Below are 11,489 nucleotides of genomic sequence, written 5' to 3' on the forward strand. Positions count from 1 at the left end.
AAAACTTGTGCTTTTTCGGAACAAGTTGGCGCCAAAATCAAAGCTAATTCTCCCACTCCTTCCAACCAAACAGCTGCTTACACAATCACAAGTAACCATTGCGTGAGTCATAGACTTTGGTAGCAGACCCAAACCAATATCAACCCACTTCCGGACCTGCTTGCACATCTGGATTGTAAGAAAGAATTATTACCTTTCAAATTTTGAGATAAAATAGAATAAAGAGTATCTAAATGCCACCTACCAACTGACCAAATATCTTGTATCCGGAGATTCGAATCAGAAATGTGAACGTAATCTATCTCATTAGATAACCGTCCTTCCTCCTCCAATTAGAAAATAAAAAAATTTGGTTCAAATCCTCAATATACCAAACAAACACATCCTTCAACACTTTCCAAGTCTTGCAAAGACTCCTCCAAATGGGAGAGTTCTTGTTCTTAGGACAACTTAAACATTCATATAGAGATGATCTGTATTTGGCATCCAACAATTGGATACATAACTTGTTTGGCTGCTGGAAAAAATCCAAACTAGCTTCTCAAGAAAAGCAATTTTCACACAATAAGGATCTCTAATCCCAAGCCTCCATATTTTTTTGGAGTAACGAGTATCTTCCAACTAATAAGATTCAATCCTCTTCCATCAACTTGTCATTTTCAAAGAAAATTTCTCATTATAAACTCCAATTTACTAATTATTCATTTGAGAAAAATAGAAACTCACAAAAGGGTCAATTTGAGTCATACCTCAAAATTTTCGGATATAAATCAAATCAATTAGAATTTTGAGGGCTAAATTAATTTAAAAATCAAATTTTAGGATTTATTTTAAATATTAACTCTCATTAAATTGATAATAAAAAACTAATTGATAGTTATCATTTTAAAACTTTAATTGGTAATTTAAAAATAGTTATTGCCATAAAACTATACACTATATTTTCTCTATATTACACTAAATTTTCTTTATTGTAAAAAAAAATCCAATGAAAAAAAAATCTTACCAAGAAAAAAGTGTATAATCTCCCCCTCTTGTTAATATTATTTAATATCTCGAAATTGACGCATCTCAATTTGATGTACTAATCTTTCAAAAAAAGGATTTTAAAAGCGACTTTGTAAATAAATCTACCAGATTATCGCTTGAGCAGATCTGTTAGATATCAATTGTTATTTGATTTTGAAGGCCATGAGTGAAGAAAAATTTGGGAGAAATATACTTTGTTCTATCACCTTTGATGTATCCACCCTTAAGTTAAAAAATGCATGCTGTATTATCTTCATACAAAATAGTTGGAGCTATCTTCTAATCAATCAGTCCACATAATGACAGAATATATTGGATTAGACTCCTAAACCAAAAACACTTGCAACTTGCTTCATGTATCACTAGTATTTCAGCATGATTAGAGGAGGTTGTTGATATCGTCAGTTTCATGGACCTCCATGATATAGCTATATCACCATACGTGAATAAGTATCCTATTTGAGATTTCACTTTGTGTGGATCAGACAAGTATCCAGAATTTGCATAGTCAACTAATTGTGACTTGGATCCATATGGGTAAAACAATCTTATATCAACCGTTCTATAAAGATATCGAAAGATTTATTTGATTCCATTCCAATATCTTCTGGTTGGAGAAAAAATATACCTTGCTACTAAATTTACAGCAAATGATATGTTAGATCGCGTATTATTAGCAAGGTATATTAGCGCTCCAATGGCACTAAAATATGGTATTTCATGACCAAGAATAATATCTTCATTTTCTTCTTTAGGACGGAATTGATCCTTTTCCACATCCAAAGACATTAGGATAATTGGGGTACTTAATGGATGTAGGGGTGGCAGTGGGGGCGGGTTTTTACCATACCCGACCCCGCCCCGCCGTCCCGTCACTCAAGTACTGCTCGCCCCGCCACAACCCGCGGGTAGTAAATTGCAGTACCCGAACCCGCCCCTGGGGTACCTGCCCCTACCCTACCCGCCGCTATAAAAATTAAATATTTTAATTTTTACATATTCATATCTAAATTAAGACAAAAACTTAAAATTCATAGATAAATTAAAATACAAACATAAAAATTCATACAATGTTATTAGCTCAATTAACTTGAAAAAAAAAAGTGTTAGATCACTACAAATTTAACACCATAATAAAAGAAATTACAATATTATATATAAAGAAATCTTCAACCCTTATTCTTAATCACTTTCAACATCTTCATCATCATTAAAAGTTTGCAAATCAAGATTTAAACTTGAAAATCAAAAGATATAACAATTAACAAATTAATTGGTACTATGTAAAATTAACAAAATAATAAATTTATCTACTGATTTATTAATATTCTTTTGTTCCTAATATAATAAGCTGACGCACATTACTAATTCTAATAGTTAACATTACACTATAAAATAGAAAAAATATCGAAAGATTTATTCGATTCCATTCCAATGTCTTCTGGTTGGAGAAAAAATATACCTTGCTACTAAATTTACAGCAAATGATATGTTAAGTCGCGTATTATTAGCAAGGTACATTAGCGCTCCAACGGTACTAAGATATGGTATTTCATGACCAAGAATAATATCTTCATTTTCTTCTTTAGGACGGAATTGATCCTTTTCCACATCCAAATACATTAGGATAATTGGGGTACTTAATGGATGTAGGGGTGGCAGTGGGGGCGGGTTTTTACCATACCCGACCCCGCCCCGTCGTCCCGTCACTCAAGTACTACCCGCCCCGCCACAATCCGCGGGTAGTAAATTGCAGTACCCGAATCCGCCTCTGGGGTACCTGCCCCTACCCTACCCGCCGCTATAAAAATTAAATATTTTAATTTTTACATATTCATATCTAAATTAAGACAAAAACTTAAAATTCATAGATAAATTAAAATATAAACATAAAAATTCATACAATGTCATTAGCTCAATTAACTTGAAATAAAAAAAAAAGTGTTAGATCACTACAAATTTAACACCATAATAAAGAAATTACAATATTAGATATAAAGAAATCTTCAACCCTTATTCTTAATCACTTTTAACATCTTCATCATCATTAAAAATTTGTAAATCAAGATTTAAACTTAAAAATTAAAAGATATAACAATTAACAAATTAATTGGTACTATGTAAAATTAACAAAATAATAAATTTATCTACTGATTTATTAATATTCTTTTGTTCCTAATATAATAAGCTGACGCACATTACTAATTCTAATAGTTAACATTACACTATAAAATAGAAAAAAATAGCAGAATTTATGGTTTATGCAAAACAATGAAGATTTGATAGGCACAGTTATTAGGTGATGACCAATTTATTATTTTCCATCTCCTTCATATCTCATGTAAAACTGCCAGAGCTCTTCGGGCTTAAAGTATGAGCTAACATACATATACTATATCTTGTAAAAAAGTTTAATTTAAATTATCAGCAATAATTGCATTGGCGCATAGTTAGAATTTATGATACCTTATAAAGAACCACATCAAAGTGTCTCAAAGAAAAACCTTTTGAGAAAGAGGCATAAGAATTCTTCTATCTATCTAGCAGTTTATAAATTTGCCATGAACAACTACATGCCTTATCTTATTGCATGAAATTTTGAGTGTGGTTTTAGATAATACATGTTATGATCTAATAACGGCAGAAGATGTATAGAGTAATATGCCATCTTATAGGATATAGAAAATGTTCAAGTTCAGTCAGATTAGATTTGAGACTTAGTTCTCTAATGGCTTTCTTCCTTTTTAGCATATAACTGTTAGCACCATTACTGCTAGCAAGTTTCATCTCTCTAGACCATTTATTGCAAGTAATGAGTTAACAATGTGAAAATCGATTTTGGCCCATATTTCTGTAATAGAATTTTTTATTCAAATAATCATTATCTGTAGCTCAGTAATCTTGAATATTGTTCAATTCTGTTTAAAGAATTTATCATGTGGGTGACTTTATATTTATTCTCCAGGAGAAATTTCAAATGCCTAATTCTCTCCATAATTAGATTGTTATCAAAACTAAATATGCACTACTTATCAATCAAAACAACTTTAATTTTTCAAATCTAGTAGAGCATGCTTGTGGGATGGCAAATCTGCAAAGACAGAGGGGTTCAAAGACTTACCGGCGGTCAGAGACAGAGAAAAAAGGCTCCGATGAGTCGGTGACAGACTCACATGCAACAACGACGGCGACCAAGTGATGATTCTGTAGAAGAACAAGAGAAGAACTTAGATCCACAATGATGGAGAGACAGAGAGCACGAGAGAGCAAGAGAGAGAGAGAGAGAGAGGAACTTATAGAGCTGTGTGAGCTGAGTAGCGAGGGCGAGGAGTTGCGCGACTGAGCAGCGAGGGCGAGGAGTTGTGCGGCTGAGCAGTAACGGGCCGATGGCAAGCGGGAGGTGAGCAGCGACAGCAAGGAGCAGTGGGACTAAGTGGTGACGCCCCGAAATTGCGACGACGGCAATGAGCTGCGGAGCGACGGCACAATGGCTGGGAGGGGATGAGAGGCTGAGCTGAGGAGCAAGGAGCTTTGGTTCTATGCCTATGAGGAAGAAGACGACCAACTAGGGATTTGGGGACTTGGGATCTGATGGTTGGTGAACTGGAGGCAAACCCTAATCTCACTCTCATAAAAACATATATATATATTAAGTACTCCGGGGTGGGTTTACCCTGACCCGACCCCGCCCCGCCCCGCTAAACTACCCGCCCCGCCCTCGGGTCGGGTTTAAACCTGCCCCGCGTGGGTAGAGGCCGGTCGGATACCCGCGGATTCGGGTACTCCTGCCACCCCTAAATGGATGTGACTTACCCATATAAAATCTCTTCAAGATCTTTTCTGTGTATGTTGTTTGATGAATAAAGATCCCTTTTTTGTATGCTCAATTTGCAGGTCGAGACAAAATTTAGTCTTTCCGAAATCTTTCATCTTAAACTCTTCTTTTAGAGCTTTTATAGTTGTTGGAATCTCTTCAGGAGTTCCAATGATATTTAAATCATCAAGGTACACAACAATTATAATGAATCCAGGTGCATATTTTTTTTTTATGAAAACACATGGACAGATATCATCATTCTTGAATTCGTTTTTTGGCCAGATACTCAGTAAGACGATTATACCACATTCATCTAGATTGCTTCAAATTATATAAAGATATTTACAATTTGACTAAGTATAACCCTTGTGAATATTCATTGGATGGTTTAGATATCTTTAGTCTTTAAGGGACTTTCATATAGATATCACGATCTAATGATCCATATAAATAAGCTGTTACCACATCCATTAAATGCATTTGTAGTTTATGATATGCGAATAAACTGACCAAATAATGCAATGTTATTGTATCCACTATAGGAGAATATGTTTTTTCATAATCTATACCAGGCTTTTGTGAAAAATCTTGTGCCACAAGTCGAGCCTTGTAGCATACAACTTCATTTTTCTCATTTCGTTTTCTCACAAATACCCACCTGTATCCAACAGGTTTTACATCTTCTGATGTACGGACTACAGGTCCAAAGACTTCACGTTTTGCAAGTGAGTCTAACTTAGCCTTCATAGCTTCTTCCCATTTTGGCCAATCATTCATTTGTCGACATTCTTCAATTATTCTTGGCTCAAGATCCTTACTTTGATGCATGATATTTAATGCCATATTATATGCAAATATTCATTGACAATTGTCTTATTTCGCTCCCATTTTTCTCCTATAAAGACGTAATTTATCGAGATTTCATCATTTTCACAATTTTCAGGTACCTGAACGTCTTCTAGCGTTAAAATTATATCAGAATTTTGGACAACTGCATGTGTCTTTATTATGTCTTTATCTTTTTCAACAGAAGTAGTATTTACCTCTTTTCTTTTTCGAGGATTTTTGCTTTTGGAACCGACATGCTTGCCACGCTTCTGACGTGAATTTGCTTCGGTGGCAATTTGTCTGACTGGGTCATCAATTCGAATTGGAGCATTTTCAGTCAGTATATAGGATTTAGTTATCCTTTTCGTATCAGAAAATGCATCGGGCAATTTATTTGCTATTCTTCGCAAATGTATAATCTTTTGAACTTCTAGTTCTCATTTCCCTGATCAAGGATCTAAATGCATTAAGGATGATATATTCCAATTAAGTTCCTTTTCATGAAACTTTTTCTCTCCCCCTAATATTGGAAATTTTGATTCATTAAAATGACAATCCGCAAATCGGGCTTTAAATGCATCTCTAGTTTGTATCTCAAGATACCTTACTATAGAGGGAGAATCATATCCAACCTATATCCCCAATTTTTTTGGGGTCCCATTTTGGTGCAAAAAAGTGGTGCAATGGGAACATATATCACACACTCGAATATTCTTAAATGAGAAGCATTTGGCTGCTGACCAAAAGCTAATTGCATAGGAGAAAACTGATGATAACTTATTGGCCTCAAACAAATAAGTGTTGCGGTATGTAAAATAGCATGCCCCCAAATCGAGGTTGGGAGATTTGTTCTAATAAGTAAGGGTCTAGCAATTAATTGGAGGCGTTTAATAAGTGATTCTGCTAATTCATTTTGTGTGTGAACATGAACTACTAGATGTTCAACGCTTATTCCATTAGCCATACAATAAGTATCAAAGGCTTGGGAGGTAAATTCACCAGCATTATCAAGACGAACTGCTTTGATTGGATTTTCTGGAAACTGTGCTTTTAATCAAATAATTTGAGCAAGTAATCTCGCAGACGCCAGGTTGCGAGATAATAAGCACACATGTGACCATTTTGAAGATGCGTCTATTAGAATCATAAAATATCTAAAAGATCCACATGGTGGATGAATATGTTCACATATATCGCCTTGAATCATTTCTAGGAATTCAGATGACTCAAATCCAATCTTTATTTGTGATAGCCTTAAAATTAGTTTTCCTTGAGAACATGCACCACAACAAAATTCACTAGATTTAAGAATCTTATGGCTCTTTAGTGAATGTCCATGGGAGTTTTCAATAATTCTCCGCATCATGGTTATTCCCGGATGACCCAATCGATCATGCCAAGTTATGAATTCATTTGGGTTAGTAAACTTCTGGTTTACAATGGCATGTGATTCAATTGCACTAATTTTGGTATAATATAACCTAGATGAAAGTGATGGTAACTTTTCTAATATAACCTTTTTATTTGAATCCTGAGTTGTTATACAAAAGTACTCATAATTTTTCTTACTCATAGTTTCAATATGATATCCATTTCGGCGAATATCTTTGAAGCTTAATAAGTTTCTCAAAGACTAGTAGACAATAGTTCATTATTTTTTATGAATTTTGTTCCCCTAGAAAATAAAATTATATCTCTTTCGGAGCCTTCTATCACATTAATAGTATTACCATATTCTTCTTTTGGCACAAGATGAGCAAAGAATATATTACTTTTGAGAATGGTGTGCGAACTTGCACTATTCGTAACGTATACATCTTCACTATATATCCTTACCATTTTTTTCAAAGACAAATAATAATAAAATGAGTAGAAAAATTTATGCAGTAAAATTATTTTTTTGATTGAAAATATTTTTCTAAGAATTATAGTATATACTAAAAATTTTATTATTATTATTATCTTGGCACATTTAGTAATCTTGAAATTCATAAATATAAATATTTTATCAAACGTTATTTATATACATCACACTTGAAATTCAAATGCATAGAAAATAAAATTTAACAAGAAGCTTCTTACATTATTTATTTACATGAATACTTAACAAACTCACATATTAAACTTTTTCATCGTTGATCAAATGGTCAATATTTTTTTCAGGATCCTCAAAGAAATTAGATACATCATAATGAGTGGTGTAATTTTCAGCATCATCTGAAACAAAATTCGACTCCTTTCTTTTGTCGTCCCTCTTCAAAGATACTTGATAAAAATCAACTAGGTGTCTTGGAGTATGACAGGTACGTGACCAATGGCCTTTTCCACCATAACAAAAATATTTATTATCTGTTGATTTATTTTACCCATTGTTTCTTTCTTTATCCTACTTCTGGTAAGATCCTTTCTTGTGAACATAATTTTTTTCTTTCTATAATTTTTCTTGTTACCAAAATCTTGTCATTTACCTCTTCTGTGATAATAATTTGTCGCATTTACGGGCTCTTAATAATTTTTATTACTCCTTTTGCATTGTAGTAAATAATATCTTTGAATAATTGAGCCCTTAGGAGCCATGAAATTTTAATGTTCGTTTTAGCAAATAGGCCATTAAAACAAAAATGGTGGAGAGAAATGAAATGGTTGGTAGTTGGTATTGCATTATGACTTGGTAAGAGTTTGTCCATAATTTAAATTAATTCCAATTAAGAAAGCTAGTTCTGATTCTGAAAGTACTACAGAAAAAATGTTCTCTTGTCCAACCTACTTCAATTTGTATTAACATCAAAGTCTGAGAAACATCATCTTATTGTGTATAACTTAAATTAGTTGTGACTTGTACTAAGAACAACATTAACATTAACATATTAAAAATATAACTATTCATATAACATCTTTTCTTAGCATAAATAATTCCACTCCATTACATTGTACAGCGATTTCAAACTTCAAAGTTTTGAAGAAAGGGAAAAGCAGTTGAAAGAAAGAAACAGCTGTTTATCAAGATAACAAGATGACGATGACGACGATGATATAAGATAGTGAAAAAATAGTTAGTCCGATGCATATTAGAAGATATTCAATGTGCAGCATCTTCTTCCTGGCAGAATTTAGTGTACTCCTTTGGTCCCAGCAAGGAATCCAATTCAGCTGGACTATTTGGCTTTACTTTTATCATCCATCCACCTTCGTACGGGCTCGAGTTTATCTTCATTAATGTCACAATAAGCATCATTGTTAGTCTGCTAATTAATATATATTGACTGAGTAAGTAACTAACATATACATACCAGGCCAGGGGTTTCCTTGAGAGAAGCGTTAACCTCAATGATTTCACCAGAGATTGGAGAGTTGACATCACTGGTTGCCTTTACACTCTCAACGGCTCCAAAGCTGCCTCCTTGTTTCACTGAACCACCTGGTTCAGGCAGATCTACAAACACAACCTCTCCAAGATGGTCCTGATTATGCAAATTCAATTTGTTGAATTCATTACTTCAATTTCATTGGAAATAACTCTATGTGTAGTAATAACAAACCTGAGCATGGTCAGTGATTCCAATGGTGGCCACTGAGCCTTCATGTTTGACCCATTCATGTGAGTTTGCGTACTTGAGTCCATCCAACACTGCAAACATGATAATTAATTAAGCAAAACAAACATGAACGAACAGAATAGAGTGTATGGTAGAATGTTATATATACCGGTAGAGAAGCATCTGGAGAGAGAGAAGGGAGATGGGAGGTGATGAGTTCTACAAGCTGCTGAAGATAGTTTGAGTACATTTGCAGTTGAAGAAGCCCACAGCCTGAGTGCCATGGTTCTAAGAAGAATATGATAGAGAGATACGTGTGTCTGTTTTATCTCTGGCAAATTTTTCTCTTTATCTTGGATGTATGGTAGCCAGCCAATACCTCATCCTTATACTTTTTGTTTCCACCGTCTCCTTTATCTTATGTTTCTTTAATGTTATCCATAAAACATATGTTACTATTACTCTCTTTAAATACACTTTAGACGAATTTAATTCTTATCAACCAATTGCTTCCTTCACAGGACAGAACCACAGTCAAGACTAACGCCTTCTTTCATTGTTGGGCTCTCAAAGCCCACTATACACTTTAGACAAGAAAAAAATAGGTCTTAGACAGTTTCATCTTTCTATGACATATAAATTGAAAGAAAAAAAAATTAAGAATCTGTAGAGAGTTCGAATGTGCATTCAGCAACTCATTGGTCAGCGATAAATTGTTAAATGGAGCTTAAATTCGCAGCGGATTAAACTTTAACCTGTTAAAGAATACCGTGGACAATCAAATAAAATTTTGATAATAACAAAAAAACGAATTCATAGTTATTATTTTAAAATTTTAATTAACAATTTAAAAAGAGTTATGGCCATAATCTTGAACAAGACATAACTATACATTATATTTTCTCTTTTATTACTCTAAATTTTCTCTGTATTTATTTCCCTGTTCATATAAAAATTTAGTTATCTCAAATCATATATTTGTCCATTAATATATCAAATTTTTACAGCAAAAAAAATAGGCTTTATGGATTCAGAAGATTGCAATCATTTGAGCCAAAGCAAATATCATGCAAGGTTGGCCTATACTCAATTCCCAAAGTATAAATGTACAGCTTTTTTATTGTTTGAAATACCTTTGCTTCAAGTTCCAACAGCACCCACTATCTTCAAATTTTAAATGGTTTTGGCTCTCACTCACTTTTCTCTCCTGAGTTATTAATTAAGTTGAAAATATTTAAATTTGTTTTTAGATTAGTAAAGTAAAGTTTAACTTTGATAGTGAAAATGTAAAGCACGTCCATATGCATTTGTGCATGTTTGAATTAAAGTTTGTAAATAACAGTTTGTATAAAATTATTTTTATAAAATTAATTTTAAATAAAAGTGAGTTAGTATTAATATGATTTATTTTTTACAACTTTATATTAAAATAAATTATAATAAAATAAATATTATTTGGATTATATTGTTAAAAATCATTTTTAAGTAAAAATTTACTAAAGAACGTGAATTTAAATTATTATTTTATTATTTTATTTTAAATATTTAAATAAATTTTATGAACCAATTTTATAATAAAAATTAATATTTAATTATTAAATTAAAAATAATATATTAAAATTTACAAAATATATTTTATATCAAAAACAAAAATAATATATGAATAATATATCAAAATATACTTTATTAAATTATATTATTCATAATTTTGTTTAATACTCTAAGTACTCTTTTATTTAATACTATTTTAAATTATAAATTTTAATTATTTATCATTTTATTATTAGTTATAATTAATTTTTTATTTATTTTATTCTTTTTAATAGGATCAATAATTTATATTATAACAAAATTATAATAATAAACTAATATACAAGTATTACACTCACAAATTTTAACAGAGGCAAACCAAAAATAAAAAAAATTTATTCATAACAAAAAATACAAATTTTATAAAAAAATATAATTATATATTTAAAAGATTTGAGTACTAAAGAGATTACAAAAAGAGAAATAAAGAGTAGAATTGATATATAAGAAAAAATAAATATTCCAATATGATTTTTTAAACGTAGAAGTTATAACTTCTGACTTTTTATAATTGAGAACATAAAATTACTTTTACAGTTTAGAATAAAAAACATTCAAACATAAAAAGAAGACGTTCAATACACTCAAACCTATTTTTTTTAGGTTTAATTACTCTGTTAGTCTCTATAGTTTCGTAAAATTTTTAATTAGGTTCCTATCTTTTTTTTTTAAATTGGGTCACTGCACTA

At 31.9% G+C, this 11,489-nt stretch overlaps 1 protein-coding gene across 1 annotated transcript; it reads right to left on the reverse strand.

The window, feature by feature from the left end:
• Positions 1 to 8,556: 8,556 nt before the first annotated feature.
• Positions 8,557 to 9,694, reverse strand: LOC112747998 (glycine cleavage system H protein, mitochondrial-like). The gene is made up of 4 exons (XM_025796207.3): positions 9,380 to 9,694; positions 9,214 to 9,302; positions 8,965 to 9,135; positions 8,557 to 8,882 (listed from the first exon to the last, which is right to left on the reverse strand). Exons 1-4 carry the CDS (start codon positions 9,492 to 9,494, stop codon positions 8,754 to 8,756), a joined length of 504 nt encoding a protein of 167 aa, XP_025651992.1. The 5' UTR covers positions 9,495 to 9,694; the 3' UTR covers positions 8,557 to 8,753.
• Between the last annotated feature and the right edge of the window lie 1,795 nt (positions 9,695 to 11,489).

This window comes from Arachis hypogaea, chromosome 15 (genome assembly GCF_003086295.3).
Source record: "Arachis hypogaea cultivar Tifrunner chromosome 15, arahy.Tifrunner.gnm2.J5K5, whole genome shotgun sequence".
In the NCBI taxonomy this organism is placed as follows: Eukaryota; Viridiplantae; Streptophyta; class Magnoliopsida; order Fabales; family Fabaceae; genus Arachis; species Arachis hypogaea.

Coding starts and splice junctions, on each gene's coding strand:
- LOC112747998 (XM_025796207.3), bottom strand. CDS start 9,494: ATGGCACTCAGGCTGTGGGCTTCTTCAACTGCAAATGTACTCAAACTA. Junction 9,303..9,379: donor CTCCAGATGCTTCTCTACCG/GTATATATAACA, acceptor TCATGTTTGCAG/TGTTGGATGGACTCAAGTAC. Junction 9,136..9,213: donor GAATCACTGACCATGCTCAG/GTTTGTTATTAC, acceptor TTGCATAATCAG/GACCATCTTGGAGAGGTTGT.